Raw genomic sequence first — 15,671 nt, 5'->3', positions numbered from 1 at the left:
TATTTCCCTTCATAATAAATTTTCATGATATTATTTTAACTTACTACATTTGCATAATTTTAAAATTACAAGAGTTATTGTAAAACAAATGATATAATAGTGATATATATATATTTATTTTATTTTTTTGAAACGGATGGCTTGAAGGGTATGAGTGGCCAGCTCAAGACATGGTTCCCCCTTTTCACACCTTGTCCTGACAAATCGTGGTCCCTTTCCGCAGTTCCCACCTTAACACAAGACATTGTTGCTCCCAATAGCAAGGAAGAACAACCTCACAATTTACAAAGGAAAACCTCACTCTAACCTTCCTCTTGGGTACGCCACTCACCGTAGCCCCGGATAGGTACAACTCTATATTACCACTGTCCTTCTGTTAAACATTACTTTGATTATTACTTTGATTTAGGAGTAACCAATGAAATAAATGCTCTGAATCTTATTTTCATAATGAAATCAAATTTATTACCTACAAGCATTGAGAAATTAAAGATCTCTTATTAGCTGGCACCCAAAAAGAGAAAGGAATATAGACAGCCTTTTGCCTCTCATAATACCAAGTCAGAACACACCTTTCCCTACGCGCCTACGTGGTCTAAGTTCATCCTCATACACTCAACCCATTAACCCATATAAGAGATCCTTCTGCACATGGATTTCAATGGAAGAACAAAAAGCTATGGATTGGCATTACACCACAAAACCATTTCTTCCTCACCCAGATACCTTAGGCTTCTTCTACAACTACAACAACAACAACCGTTATCCAGGTAATAAAACACCAACAAAACATAACTTCTTCCAAGGATTTATCTTCATCCTCAAATGTCAACTTGCTTTTCTTTTCTACTTCCCATGGTTTATCATTTTCATATCCAGTTAGCTTCCAACAACTTTTCAACCACCACATTTCGATATTTCTGAGTTTTGTAATAGTAACTTGAATCCCAAGTAATTGTCCCATTTTCTTGCTTTTCTGAAGAAGCTTAGCATAGGAAACATTGACAAAGACATATATATCTGAAAGCTGCACTTGTTTGTTGAGTTGGTATATTCAGCTAGGACAACCTCTGAAAGATCAATCCGACAGCCTAAATGTTATGTTTCAAAAGAGTACACTTATGTTTTCACAGATAGAATATTTATGTTATTTTAATCGTAAAATGGTTATTAACCCTAGCTAAAATGCTTTCGTTTATGTATTAGAGACAGCACTTTGTAATACTAAGAAGTGTAAATAGCTATAAACACCTTGCTGTTTTTCCAACATAACCCTTTTTGCTGCATATGTTCAGGAGTGGAAATGAAAGAAGCGACAATGTTGGAGACAGGAGAAGGTTCAATTCCGGCAATGTACAACGGAGGCAAAGAGAAGAAGAAGAGGTTAACAAGCAACCAGTTGGAGTTATTGGAGAGGAGCTTCCAGGAAGAAATAAAGTTAGACCCTGAAAGGAAGATGAAGCTTTCGAGGGAGCTAGGTCTTCAGCCTCGCCAAATCGCTGTTTGGTTCCAAAATAGACGTACGAGGTGGAAAACGAAGCAGCTTGAGCACTTATATGATGTTCTCAAGCACCAATATGATGTCATCTCCAGCGAAAAGCAGAAGCTTCAAGAAGAGGTACCTTTCAACTTCACTTTCACACACTCCCACACGCATTATAAAAACGTTTATACCCTTTATGTCCTTCTGTCTCTCCATGTACCTGTATGTAAACCATATATATTACTAGTTTATTCCAAAAAAACAATGACATGATTTTCAAACTTCATCTCTGAGATTAGGGTTTGTGTCATGAATAGAAATATGAAACTGCATTACTATTTTACGTTATGCAATGTTTTTTTGTGTGTTGTTGTTGTGAGCAGGTTATGAAGTTGAAGGCAATGCTGAGTAAAGAGCAAGGTTTTGGGACGTATTCCAGATATCAAGAAATATCTGGAGTAGAAACGGTAGAAAGCACTTCAGAGGGTCTAAGGGGTTCGAACAAGGGACAGGGAAAGAGTAAGATTGAGCAGGTTGCAGATGAGGGGTTTTGTTGTTTGAGTGTGGAGGATTATAACACTGTTTCAGTGCCTTTCTGCCAGTGGCCTGTTGCACCTTATTAGCTATTATCCATGATTGATGTTCCAAAAGTATGAACATTATAGTATTAGTGTTGTTAGGTAGAAGATGATAACCTTTTTTTCTGAATGACATTACGATCTGCGCAGACATGTCTGGTTTGTAGTTATGATTCCTGAAAGAGCGAATCAGGGCATGCGTAATTTAACTTGTAGTTTAGTTTCAAGTAATTAATTGACTTGCATAGAGTCTTATTATCACCTACTATACCTACTTACTTCTATGGCTACCCCTTTATCTATCATACCACGTAGTTTAGAGTGACGAAGTTAGTGGCCACAAATCATGGTAAATTAGCTGCAATAAATAGCATTGTTTTCATATAATATAAGTGATTAACTACTATCTAATCATAAATATTAATGCAATATATTTAATTATGTAATATATATATATATATATATATATATATATATATATATATATATATATATATATATATATGTGTGTGTGTGTGTGTGTAAAAGTTATGATTAATGTTAATTAAAAACGTTTTTTTTCGTATTAATTTTTTCCAGAAGAAAAAATCTTTAACTAGTTCATAAATTAATTTTAATTAATAAAAAATTATTTCATTTTACTTATAGTTTTATTTTCATGTAAGTGTTTACGAAAATACTCGGCCTATAAATTATAATTTTTTTCAAAAAGAAAATGGTAGGAATTGAATTTTCTCGTGTAAAATGTAGTTATACAAAAGTGATCTTGACTCATATATATATTGAAACCTTTGAAAGTTAACTAAAATTAAAAAAAAAAAAACTTCAATTAATTGAATCTATTTTTAGAGTTATATTAACTTCTATTAAATCATCTTCGTTAAATACTATTTTTTCTAGTGATAGAACTAAGTTTTTACATTTTTACAGTTTTTCTTAAAGGGAAATTTATTATCAATGAGATATAAGTTTTTTTATAAAAAAAACGATGCTACCTTCAATATAAAATTTTAATATATAATATTTGTAGATTTTTTTTTCTTGGATATCGTTTAATCTTTTCATTTCTACGAGACTTTTAATTTATATTTAAATTTTTACCAATTTCTACTCTTTTAAAGAATTCGTACACGACGATTGTTTATATACCTCTAAAATGAAAAAAAAAAAAGTGAATTAGATTGATTTGGAATAGCACGTAATTGGAGGTTTCATTTGTAGTCAGATTTAGAAAGATTAATTGCTAAAGTTGTTCAGCAAATTTTGATTCTGCCTTCAGAACCATATTAGTTTAGTAAGAAGAGTAAAAATTTGAATTGTGTACTGTTTTTGATGTGTTGTTTCTACACGGAAGATCACTTATTTTTAGAGTTGTCAAAATGGATTGGAACCGCGAGTTAACCCGGTTCACCACGGGTTCTGATCGGATTAGATTTGAATTTTTCTATAAATTTCAATACGGGTCGATTTTTGACCTGGTTTATCTAGAACCCGGTTCATCCAGATTGAACCCGTGGTGAACCGGATTGGCTCACCAACCCGCAGATAAAAGAGGCACACAAGTATTTTTTATTAAGTTGGGTTTTACATTTGGGTCGTGTTAAGTTTTTTTTAGCCAACACATAAATAATTTGTATTTTTTTGATTTTGGTTTGTATTTGGATTGTATTAAAGTTTATTTAGATTCTAAATAGAATGATAATTTAATTTTGACTGAAAAAAAAATTAAAAAAATTGTCTTTTTTTTAATTAAGTGAACCCGTGAGTCAACCCATTTAGCCCGCCAACCCGTGGTGGACCAAGCCAGGTTCAAATTTTTTTGGTTCATTAAAATTTGAGTCAGGTTGGGTTGACTCACTAAATCATCAATCCGTGATTAGTTGAGCCGGGTCGAGCCGAATTACCAATTTTGACAACTATTTTAAAATTTTAAAATATAATAAAAGCTTTTTCAAATACTAAAAGTAACGTGTTTTTAATGTTTAATAAAGAATAACACAAAAAAACTGGAACCGTTGAGCAACAATGACTACACCATAGTGTTGGGGACTTCAAGGTTATAACAAGGTGCAGGATGAACAGATATACAGATACTAGTTTTGATGTTCCAAATTTGATAAGTTTCTATCAAACTGTGTTTTTCCTTTCACACTTTTAACACAGACAGAAAATTTTATGCCAATCCTGCCATGTCAATTCAAGAAAAGTTGGTCAGGACACATGATCACTTTTACTTTTGTTGGTCACTATATCATTGAAGCTGAGTTTTCTATTCATGATTATTATATTTTATTTTTTATGATATTTATGTGCTAAATATTATTTATTTTCTTCAGAAACATAGTGATTTCCCTTTTACTATTTACCTGTTTGGTAACATCTGACACATTCTTTTACCATTTTGATCGACAAACAAATCCCCTCTTCACAGACAACAAGGAGATCAAACTAACTACAAAGTAGAAATAGCGAAAGAACACAAAATTAGATGTTTCCACACGTCATGCCTCGAAACAATTCAATATTTATTCATGATTTCAAATCACATTACAATATTTTTGGACCAACTTCAAAAATCCTTATAAGACAAATTTATGTGTGATTTAAAATAAAGTTAGGACTTAATTAAGTAAAGAAATATTAAAAAACAAATAAATAGTTGTTTTCAATATAAACATTTCAAAAATTTGAACCTATGTCCTGACAGTTAATTTTTGTCTGACGAACAATATAGAGTATATTAGAAGAAAAAACATTAAAAAGTGTATTGTTAGCACTTGTATATGAATATTGTTGTGCATTGTGGATATTACAAAAGAAATCTAATTCTACATATTGGTTCATTTCCATACTTTCAAAAATTTATAGGCAATGACTCTCCATTATCTTTAAAGTGAGTAGTAGAAGATTCTCTTTATATAAAATCATGTGTAGAGGTCATTCAATTTATGTGGAAGTTTAACACTTTTATATAGGCTAAAACAGATAGCAGAGTTTTCACCAAGTTTATGTGGAAATAGATATGCATTTTTGGGCATTTGTTTATCCATTAACCTGTATACATTAAAGGACTAAAATAGGAAAAATAAGGGTAGTCTAGGTAATGTCTACTTAGTGCGTATTTTATTTTGCGTTAAATTAATGTAAAATTGATTAGAATTGATTTTTTAACCAGAATCATCATCCGTTTAATTTTCAAAATTAATTAAACAATAAAAAAATCATATTAAATGAGAAATAACTAATAACTAATTTTTTCTTCTATGTTGGAGAATTGGCTGAGCTGAATGGAATCAATTCTAAAATGCTGCACCAAAACATACACTTAGTGTCTGCTAGAATAGGAAAAACACAAAAAGGAAGTTTGGCTAAAAATGCAAGCGTGATTTTTTCTTTTCTTTTCTTTATCTAAAACTACTTGATACTTTCACACATATATACGTGAATTCATAAAAAAATATCAAATAAAAAAATAACTTTAATATCATTGAATCGTTAGTTAAGAATTCTATATTTAAAATTCAATTATTTGCTTATATCTTTTATATCATTGTTATAATGATTAGCAATGACAATTATTATCATTATGTTTTAATCCTTGCAAATTAAAATTTTTAGTTACCAATTTATAGGAAATGATTATCTACCAAAAAATTATCTATCAATTAAAATTTTTAGAAAAAATGACAAAAGAAAATCTTTTCTTATAAAGTTTTTTAACAAATTTACAAAAAAAATTCTACATAATATAAAAATTCTAATAATAAATTACAATTATTATTATATTGTTAATTTTGTTGCTACAAAAATATTAATACACATAATAATAAGAAAATAAAATGAAAGATAATAATAATAATAGTAATAATAATAATAGTATTATTATTATTATTGTCATAATAATTCAACTATTTATAATTTAATTGACCTATTCGTCCAATCTTTATTAAAATGATTTACTAGTTGAAAATATTATTTTTCTGTCTAAGTTTTTATTCTTATTATAGTCTAAGTTATTAGTATTATTATTATAATAAGAATATTTATAGACATACACCACAAAAATTGCATATATAAATTTTATACTTTAACTAATAATTGTACTAGTTTAAAGTGTAATGGTATTAAAAGTTAATTGAGGACACCATATGCCTCCATCATGTTTACTCACTTTATAGTTGCATCAGGTCTAGTAATTCTCACATACTGCTCTCATTTCATAAATGTCTCAGTTGAGACCCTTAAAAAAATTGATTTATTTAATAAACTATTTCAACTTAATCAATGAGATTTTTGGTCCACATGTATTGTGGTGGTGGGCTTAGTACTGTTTGGGCCTTTAGACCTGATGGTTAAGTCATCTTAAGTCCTATTTCACACTCAAGCCGAAGGAGACCATACCAAGGATTATGCAAGAATGTTACAAAATGTCAATTAAGGAGACTTAAAGAGGAAATAAGGGGTTGAGAAGTTAAGGAAATGTGCTCTGACTAGAACATTTATAAATATATTAATAATCATTTTTTTCATATTATCATAAGGTTAATGATCATTATTGAAGTTTCTAAAACCTATTAATGGTTATGTAGTGTTTGAATGCGTTACAGTTAACATATTGATTTAAATATAAATTTAATTCATAATTATACTAATCTAACCAAAATATTAGGGAGGTTTATAATGAATGTACAGGATATAGAGGTGTGTATCTTTTATCTTTTGTTCCACTTATTTTATAATTATTACAAATACAAAATTCTTGATTCAGTATTTTATAATTATAATCTTTAAAGTTCTTTTATAATTTTGAATTGAAACTTCATCCATAACTTATGTAAAAGAATTTAATATATATTTTCATCTAAGACCAATTAATATTTGCAAAATGTATGGCATTTTCAAACCTTATAAAATCAGATGACAAAGTAAATGAGTCTAAATTCCTTTTATTTTCGCCTCTCAAATTCAATCCTAAATTCTTTCTACTTATTGTCAGAACAATAATGCAGAGATAAACCCATGAAATCCTTGCGGTCATGTTCAAAGAGACAAACTCATTCTATATATACATGGAATGCATAAAAAGACAATCTGGAAATTATAGTCTGGCATTACCAGGATAGCCCGTCAAAAAAAACAATTAGAAAATTTAAGTAGAATTCTATTTAATTTCCATGTCAAACCCTGGTTAAAAGGTTCTAAATCTATCCCTTAAGGGTGACAATCTTAAAAATTAAAAGAATGTATACACACTTATAGGTCAATAAAGGAAGTTTTATTGAGAAAATATAACACTAATAAAACCTTAATCAAACCATATAACACATTTTTTAATCTAAAACCTTAAAAATAATAAGTTTATAGATCTTTATTTTTATATAATGCTCTACTTTCTTATTTTTATTCAATATAGAAAACTTAGACTCACTGACAATTCGAACTAACCATTCAGAAGGCCATAGATAAAAGAGATTATCGACAACAATGATGAAATAGGAGTTTTCTGCACCCATATCAGGATTTCATTGCAATATATCAATATAACTATTTTCAACAACTTTTTAAACATATACTTTAAAACATACCCAGTAACATCTTCACCAATTTGACCAAAGATCTTAGCTTACCAAAACGAAGACAAAACTAGATAGTATGAATAGGAGTTTTCTTTGGTAAAAGCATAAGCCCGTCATAAGCAATAGCAGAAGAATTATCCATTGTTGAAGAAAAAGCCTACATAAAAGACAAACGTATTGCGACCAATAGGTCACCGTTGAATAACAAAGATGTCAGGCACTGTGCGTGTTTAAATAGATAACATAGTTGCTTCGAATCAAAATTAGGCGCATACAACGCAAATCAGGCACTATGCGCGGTGAAATCGATTGGAATCTTCAAATAAAGAACATAAGTGCAAAACATGAGTAGCCAAGTACAGACACAAAAACACGATCCAACAAAAACAGCTAGTTAAAGGACGACTAACGTGAATAAGGCGAAAGGGGAATGCATTCAATAACTAGGTACTTTCTGAAGCTCCAAACACAGGTTTAATTAAACAGTAAAATAAAAGATTAATGATGCAAATTAAATATCAGTACAGAAGTTTGAAAACAACACTATTTAAATTGTAGCAAAAATAGGAACAAAACTTAAAAGCTCAGCGCTTTCCGCCTCCACCACCGAGTTTGGGACCTTTAGGCATGGCACCCTTGGAAACATTGCCTTTACCTCCTGCTTTTTGTGACTTAGCTGCAACTTCGGCTTTCTTAGCCTTCTTCTCATCCTTTGTCTTCTTGATCCTCTCCTTAATTTCACTGCAACACAACATCCAAGATTCAGACACATGTGCAATCCACATTTGAAAGTAAAAGAAATGTTTAAATGCAAGGCTCTAAAACAGAACTGCAGTGAGAGGTGCACAGAGAGTAAAGTGTAATTAAAATAGTTGAGCAGAAAATAAATGACTAAGAATGTGATTAAATATGCACACATCTAACTGAATGCAAGAGGCAGAAATTAACAAAAACACACCGAAGGGCAGCTTCCCTAGCTGCGTCTCTAACTTCTGGCTTTTCAGTTCTCTTCTTCTGGATAACTTCCAAAGTGGCACCAACAATGGACCTAGAGTAAGGCTTCTTGGCAGCGCGTCTCCTCTTCTTCACAGCTTCTTGAGCAATGTCCTACACATTCCATTCACACAAGTAATTGAATCAAATGCACGCAACAATTGAGGAATGCTTAGTACACTAATCTGTTTACATGTGAAATTAGAATAACTATGCACTAGGCAAAATCAGATAATCAAATTCAGTAAAAAAAGCAACATTTTCATTCCTAAACCGGCTCATCAATGCCAATGGAAATTCTTATTTAAAAAGTTCAGGATCTCTATATTGATTAACTGTTGCATAAATCAGACATTTAAATTAAATAAATACCTTCTTGTGTTGCTTCCTGTACATTGCAGTCCAGGTAAGCTTTGATGGCTTCAAGCGGTTGTGGAAATACCTCTTGCATTTGGAATTGGCAAAGAGGAAAACCTGTAGATTCCACAAACAAATACCCACTTTTCAATATCGTAACAAACAGCAAACAAAAACCGTCACAACTAATAACCTTTAAGTCACATTAACCAGATTGAAATAATGTGAAAAATCGACCCTAAATTCAACGAGACATCATATGTCACCTGAGAATCACCACGAACAAATCTAATGCCTTTTCCTGGGTAAATCTTGGCACCACTGAATCTGCACAGTTCAGTTCTGATACAGGAATACAATACATTAATAACTCATGGTCACCTATGAAAAATAATTATCCATAGTTCAAATATAACACGTAAGACACTGAGTAGTTAGCTGAAACTATGTTCAACAATCTACAAGAATTATGCGTCTGAACTTTTTACAAAAGCTGCTTCAAAAAAGGAACACATTCTCCAACATGTTTTTAAAACCTATTGATGTCTCTAAAAATCATAAAAGCTCAAACAGAAACAAAGATTAAAAAAGCATCAGCTCATCGAAAATTATTCCGCACAATATGCTTTACAACGAAACAACAATCACATACTTATACAACGAAAACAAATTCAAAACCAGTGAAACAAATTGAGAGAGGAAAGTAAACCTAAAAAAATGGAAAAAAGAAAAAACAAGATTAAATAAAACAAGCAACTATTTTAGAGTACATACAAGTGTATGCATCCGAACACAAGACTTTTAGAAGAAAGTAATTGCTATGAGATCCTACGAAAGGAGTTAAAGGAAGAAGAAGAAAGAGTCATGAAAACTCACTTTAGGACCATGGCTGCTGCTTCAGGTGTGGCTGCTCTGTGTAAACCCTAAAACCTAATTCTCCCTGATTCTCTCTATACCTCCGAATATAAAACCATATAAATGCATTCCTGGGCCCAATGTAAATTATTTGAGCCCAAAGTAAACAGCCTAGTCCTAATGAATCTTTATTTTAGCAATTGGGCTACGCCAATGAGCCCATATGAAAGGTAAGAAGAAGGACGCAGATAATAAATAAATAAATAACATTAGAAAATAAAACAAAATAATTAGTGAAAGAGACTGAACAGAACAAACTTCTTGCCCAAGGATTTTCATTAGATTGAAATCTGATTTATTTTTTATTTTAAAGCAAAAGTCCAAATACTGCATACAAAATTGTACCACTGAATAGCTGAATAATTCGTAGGGTTTAGAATCATCAGATAAAGTGCGTGCAGAAGCACATTATTTTCATCTATTACGTTTTGATGAGTAAAAAAACTTGATTTAAACATATTATTGGTGATTAGAAATACAATTAAAATCAAACAACTTTAACCTTAAAAGATAATCTTAATTAACTTTATTAATAACTTTAAAAACTAATTTTAGGAAGACGTTAGATTTAGATATTATGAATGTTTAACCTGATTCAATTTAATCGAATCTAAATAAATCAAATTAAATAACATTAAATTAACATTTGTATTACTAATTATTATGCATGGGTTATAACTTATAATGATGCTTTTAAATTATTTTTTTTCATATTTATATAGCATGACAGTCCAGTAATTAAATCATTCCTACTTGACTTTTTTATAATAATAAAAGTAAAATTGAAGCTTAAACACTTCATTACAAGATTGATCATTTTAAGATTTTAAAAATACTTAAATTTTCTTTTAGAAACAGTTTTGACTCCAAATGTCCTAGTTCAATTAAGTTTAGTCAAGTATATATGTCTTCTTATTGGATTATGATTCAATGGGCTAAATAATTAATCTAACTGTACCCTTTTAAGAAAATTACAAAAAATCAAACAGTATTAACCTCAAATCAAGTTCACCTACATCACACAGCGCGGTAAAGTAACCTTTTAAAAAAAGTACAAAATCAAGATAATAATTGTTTTTTGATAAATTGTTTTCAATCGATTTAATTTTACAGCAATCATATAATAACTTTAGTTATACAATTATAGAGACAAATTCTCGGAACTACTCCTTCAGAAGCAAACCTTTCAACCTTAAACCAACCGATGGACATGTGAAGATCCGATGCTAAAGAAATAAAAAATCCTTCATATGTTTTGCCATCAGTCAGTCGCATAACATAACTCAACCACAAACTGATTTTCTCAAAGGGAAGAACCATCAAGCCTTATTTATTACACAGAGGAAAGGAACTTCCGATGGTCAACCAAACATTGACCAAGATTCCTGAAAGTTGTTGTCTTACCCTGAATGTACAAGCTTTTTCCATACCGAGTCTAGAACTGAATGGAGGCTCAAAAGAAACTTAAAAAAATATACATATCAAACAAATGTTGCACTGCAATGAGAGAGTGTTAGCCAGTAGCTAACATTCAACTACAAACAGTGTGAAACACAAGGGAGGGCAAGCTACCATTATTTGATACTTGAAGAGGAATGACCAGACATTGAACAACATTCATGAATGAATTTCCAACCATTTTTTACAGACTCCAACAATGTTGTCTTCGTTTGCCACCTGATGTACACTACATGAATCACTGACTGCTGCAGAAGTCTAAAAAACCCATGAACTCATGCTCTTGGATCATTTTAACGCTCTTGTCAATACCAACCACGCCTGAAAGGAAAAGGGTCAACTATTATAGTTGAACATTGCACAGAAACCTTATATATAAATCAGCAAATGCCTTTGAATTTGAATAGATTTACCCATGGTGAGAGCGCTAGCAAAAATGACCCCTGAGAGGATGAATACAATGATTGAGGCTCTCTTGAGAATTTCCATCAATTTTCTTACAAAATACTGTCCCCAAAAGCCAGCCAGAACAGACACTGCAGTGAGGTATAACGCTACAAAAGAAATGTGACAATACATTAAGAATAGAAGCATAGAGCAGATCAGATCATTTTCACTATAGGGTATTATTTTAGTATGTGTTCAAGCTCTAGTTAAAAAGAAGCCTTTTTGAAAAGGAAGCCGAGTGAAAAATGGATAGTAAACATAGCATATGGTGGACCACAACATGTAACCATCTTTGCCTGCTAATTTCCACATGAACCTGTCACTTCATCAACTCTTAAATGGTAGGGAGTGAAAGTTTAAAGGCAAGAGAGATTGCAAAGAGATGTAAGCTTCAAAATATTATGACAATTACCATAAGGAATGGGGAACCTCTTGAGAAGGTAGAATTCCACCACAGACAAAGATGATGAAAACATCATCACAAATGTTGCTGTTGCACTAGCAACCTGTAAGATGAACAGAAATATGTCCTTGGAAGTTAAGTTGTTTCAACATTATTGTCAATCAAACCGTCTCTTGCATATGCAACTTACCTGAGGGATGACACCAATCTCGATGAGCAGAGGGCCCAAAATGAATCCACCTCCAGAACCAAGTAGGCCTCCCACAGTGCCTCCTAGAATGCCACACAGTGCACAAAATAAAATGTGCAGAACAGTCCATTCAATTGATGCCTCACAGATGGATTCCATGTTTCCTGTGCTCATTCTCTCTTTATGATCCCTGTACAACTTCGCTGCTTCATAGCCAAATACCAAAAGTGCAATAGGAAACTGAAACAGAAAGAAGAAAGGTGCATGTCAATACGTTTGATTTGACCCCACTGCATAGAAAGTTAAGTAACAAGTTGTGCTCGTGTAATTGATGCTCCCATTGTACCTGTAAGCTGAAAAGCACCCAATACCATTCACTGCAGACCTCTACAGTATTCTGCAGATCCACAACAAATAGACTTAAAACAAAGAAATAATAAGTGAACAGATTTGTGATGCGAATTGGAGAGAGGGGGACTTGCCTTGATCACTTGAAGTAGTAGGAAAGAAACCCAAACGACCATTAGTACCAAAATCCTTTTCCACTTGAGATTGAAACAAAAAATTTGCTGAGGTGTTGTTCATGGGAGAGAACAAAAAAAAGTCAGGTTTCTCCTCATCACCTACTATGACTCAATGAAAAACTGTGACTTTTGCATACCATTGGTGACTTCTCTTCTTTAGGAATCAACTGCTCATATTCTGTATCAATTAGAACTGCGCACAAAATGAAATATCTTCATTTTAGGAAGCTATATAGACAGGACACCCTTGACAGAAAAACTATTTCTTATTTTAAAATTTTATAACTTTTATGTACTGATTAATTTGAAAATGAATGAATTACTACACGGGAAAAAAATGGCTCCTAGTAAATCCCAAATAAAGTGGAAACCAAAGTATATAATCAATCTTTACTTACGTTCACCGTGAGAACTAACGAAAGTTGCTTTTTGTCTGGCCATTTCCTTCTGCAATTACAAAACACAAACAATAGGGAGATAGACTTAATGAGTTTGCCTCTGTTAAATGATTCCGTTGAAGAACCGCGATCTCTCAAGTGGTGAAACTTTACCTTGATAAGAGTCTCTTCCCTCCACATCTGAGTTCCCTTAAAGAAAGACCTTGAAGAGGTACCTGTGAAAAGGTAAAAGAACATTTTCCACCATTTTTCAGAAGAGACCAACGAAGAACTGATTCATCCAAAGCATGGTTTGTTTTATAAGTAAACTTTTCTGCTAAAATAAATGACATGAGAGAGAGAGAGAGAGAGACCAACGAAGAGAATAATGATAAGGACAGTGATGAGCCAGTAGGGGAAGACAACACTGAGCGCTACACCAACAGTTATACCAAGCATGAGCATGGGCTGAAAAATAAGTCCCAGATCATAGTCTATTATAGGCACCTCTTTGGTTGGGTGAGGCACTCTCAGGTTATACCAAACAGAAGCTGTTGACGCCCCCATTATCATACCTGAAAACAAACAAGTCAACAATATCACACTCGGTCACAAAACAAGAACCAAAAAGCCTAAGACTGTGACGACAAGTTAGTTCTCACATGTGACAACGTGAAAGAATAAACGAGAGAGCGAAAAAAGTTATTACATTTAGAGAGAGCAGCAGCAGACTTGGTATCAAACCCCACAATCAGAGTGAGCATGGGAACGAAAATGCCTCCCCCACCTACCCCTCCAACGGTTCCAAAAGCTGATCCCAGAAACCCGATAACCGTGGCCAACGCAACTCTCCACCCCACCTTCAATTCCTGCACCCCCAACAAAGAAAGCATCAGTCTTTTTTAGCGTGACAGAGAAGAGATGAAGGTGTGACATACAGGCCAAACTTTATCGTTTTCGGATCCATGATTGAGAGAGGGAGGAGACAATGACGCATAATGTTTGAAGTCGTAGGTTCCGGCGAGGAACAGCGCAAAGAGAAGCGCGACGGCAGAGAAAGAAGATAGGAGGTAGATAACGAAGAGTTTCGTGGACATTGGTGGCGGCCAATGCAAAGATTTTGGGAAACCAAAAAATAACAACCTTGAAAGAGATCGATAGATGTATATACATATATAGATATTAGATAATCACGTTGTGGCTTGCGTCTTAGGGTGTTCTCCACCAAAACTACACAACACCAGAGTAGCCACACATGACATCATTGCTCTTTCGCTAATTTTTTTTTCTTAAAAATGTTAATAATTTTTACTAATGGAACTGTCTCGTTTAATAATTGATCAACAAAAGTACACAAAACATACACGGTATGAGCTTTGTTTAAACAATATAATTGTTACAGAGATGAAATAGTATGTTGAGTGCAATGCCAAACTTTCTAATCATTGCACTTGTAATCATTTGTAGCAAAAAGAATATTTAACTATCAACATCTTCTCTTCTTTATGAAAGGACGTGGATTATATATACGGTAAAGGTTTATCTTATATAAATTTTAATAGATATATTTCTTTAAGAATATAAAAGTTATTAAATTATTTTTATTAACTTAAACTATAATTTTTAATCGGTAATCATAATATTTAGCTATTTTTTTATCAAATATTTTCTATTAAAATTGTGTTTAGTCTTAATTTAAAGGTTTAACTTAGTTAGTTGAACTAGGTCTTGAGTGGTTATAATCTTATAAAAGAATATATGTTTAGTCTTAAAATATTGAATGTGATTCATTAATTCATCACACTAATACTAGAGTAGAAAATAATCATGTCTTTACTGGAACCAAAAGAATTTACTTACATTTACCATTGAAGTTAAGACAGCAGTTAATAACGTCCTTTTGAAATTGAAATTGATAGATCGATGAGTTTCACTTCTTACGAGCCTAAGATATAAAGTTCCATTGAATGAGATAAAAAGTGTTTTTTTTTTTTTGAAAAATAATATTTTAACAATTAAAACTTTTGATAATTTTATCTTCCAATTTGTGTGTCATTCTTTAAGTAATTTCGTTATCTCATATCGTAAATAAGAAAAAATTGTTAAAATTTAGTTAAAGTTAAAATTTAGTTGTCAACGTAACTTATTATTATAGTAACTTAAAATTTTGATTTTGTCCTAAAACAAATCGAGTTCAATGTGATACTAGTTAAATAGCATTAATTAAACCCTTTTTATAGATCACATAACAATCTTTACTTCTATTGATCATCTACTTTTCCTAATTTACCATTGGTTAAGGCAACTGATAAATAATATTATTGAAGAAGGAGAAAATGTATGTGATTTGATCTTGTTTGCTTCAGCTTT

At 31.9% G+C, this 15,671-nt stretch overlaps 3 protein-coding genes across 3 annotated transcripts; 1 reads left to right on the top strand and 2 right to left on the bottom strand.

The window, feature by feature from the left end:
* Nucleotides 1–663: 663 nt before the first annotated feature.
* LOC114191141 (homeobox-leucine zipper protein ATHB-5-like) lies at nt 664–2,390 on the top strand. The gene is made up of 3 exons (XM_028080350.2): nt 664–770; nt 1,296–1,618; nt 1,867–2,390. Exons 1-3 carry the CDS (start codon nt 680–682, stop codon nt 2,104–2,106), a joined length of 654 nt encoding a protein of 217 aa, XP_027936151.2. The 5' UTR covers nt 664–679; the 3' UTR covers nt 2,107–2,390.
* A 5,662-nt stretch (nt 2,391–8,052) lies between these two features.
* On the bottom strand, nt 8,053–10,001 carry LOC114194793 (large ribosomal subunit protein eL24). The gene is made up of 5 exons (XM_028085222.2): nt 9,864–10,001; nt 9,254–9,329; nt 9,003–9,104; nt 8,596–8,744; nt 8,053–8,378 (listed from the first exon to the last, which is right to left on the bottom strand). The coding sequence occupies exons 1-5, from the start codon at nt 9,872–9,874 to the stop codon at nt 8,222–8,224; spliced, it is 495 nt and encodes a 164-aa protein (XP_027941023.1). The 5' UTR covers nt 9,875–10,001; the 3' UTR covers nt 8,053–8,221.
* Nucleotides 10,002–11,200: 1,199 nt separating this feature from the next.
* LOC114195288 (sulfite exporter TauE/SafE family protein 4-like) lies at nt 11,201–14,535 on the bottom strand. Its single transcript, XM_028085711.2, has 12 exons — nt 14,240–14,535; nt 14,011–14,170; nt 13,676–13,876; nt 13,476–13,537; nt 13,323–13,371; nt 13,062–13,117; nt 12,883–12,969; nt 12,747–12,797; nt 12,401–12,640; nt 12,220–12,313; nt 11,774–11,914; nt 11,201–11,681 (listed from the first exon to the last, which is right to left on the bottom strand). Exons 1-12 carry the CDS (start codon nt 14,396–14,398, stop codon nt 11,599–11,601), a joined length of 1,383 nt encoding a protein of 460 aa, XP_027941512.2. The 5' UTR covers nt 14,399–14,535; the 3' UTR covers nt 11,201–11,598.
* Between the last annotated feature and the right edge of the window lie 1,136 nt (nt 14,536–15,671).

The sequence above is a fragment of the Vigna unguiculata genome, chromosome 1 (assembly GCF_037176805.1).
Source record: "Vigna unguiculata cultivar grain cowpea cultivar isolate G323 ecotype 2 chromosome 1, ASM3717680v1, whole genome shotgun sequence".
Taxonomy (NCBI): Eukaryota; Viridiplantae; Streptophyta; class Magnoliopsida; order Fabales; family Fabaceae; genus Vigna; species Vigna unguiculata.
The sequence above is the reverse complement of the archived record's forward strand: the minus strand, read 5'-3'. Positions and strand labels throughout refer to the sequence as shown.

Bases quoted from the DNA above. Each gene is read 5' to 3' on its own strand.
- LOC114191141 (XM_028080350.2), top strand. From the start codon at position 680: ATGGATTGGCATTACACCACAAAACCATTTCTTCCTCACCCAGATACC. The intron at 771-1,295 runs GTAATAAAACAC...GCATATGTTCAG, and splicing joins CAACAACAACCGTTATCCAG to GAGTGGAAATGAAAGAAGCG. The intron at 1,619-1,866 runs GTACCTTTCAAC...TGTTGTGAGCAG, and splicing joins AGCAGAAGCTTCAAGAAGAG to GTTATGAAGTTGAAGGCAAT.
- LOC114194793 (XM_028085222.2), bottom strand. The intron at 9,105-9,253 runs GTGACATATGAT...TGGAATCTACAG, and splicing joins TTGTTCGTGGTGATTCTCAG to GTTTTCCTCTTTGCCAATTC. The intron at 8,379-8,595 runs GTGTGTTTTTGT...GTTGTGTTGCAG, and splicing joins GCTAGGGAAGCTGCCCTTCG to TGAAATTAAGGAGAGGATCA.
- LOC114195288 (XM_028085711.2), bottom strand. From the start codon at position 14,398: ATGTCCACGAAACTCTTCGTTATCTACCTCCTATCTTCTTTCTCTGCC. The intron at 13,372-13,475 runs GTAAAGTTTCAC...TTGTAATTGCAG, and splicing joins GGGAAGAGACTCTTATCAAG to AAGGAAATGGCCAGACAAAA. The intron at 11,682-11,773 runs GTAAATCTATTC...TTTTCCTTTCAG, and splicing joins TGCTAGCGCTCTCACCATGG to GCGTGGTTGGTATTGACAAG.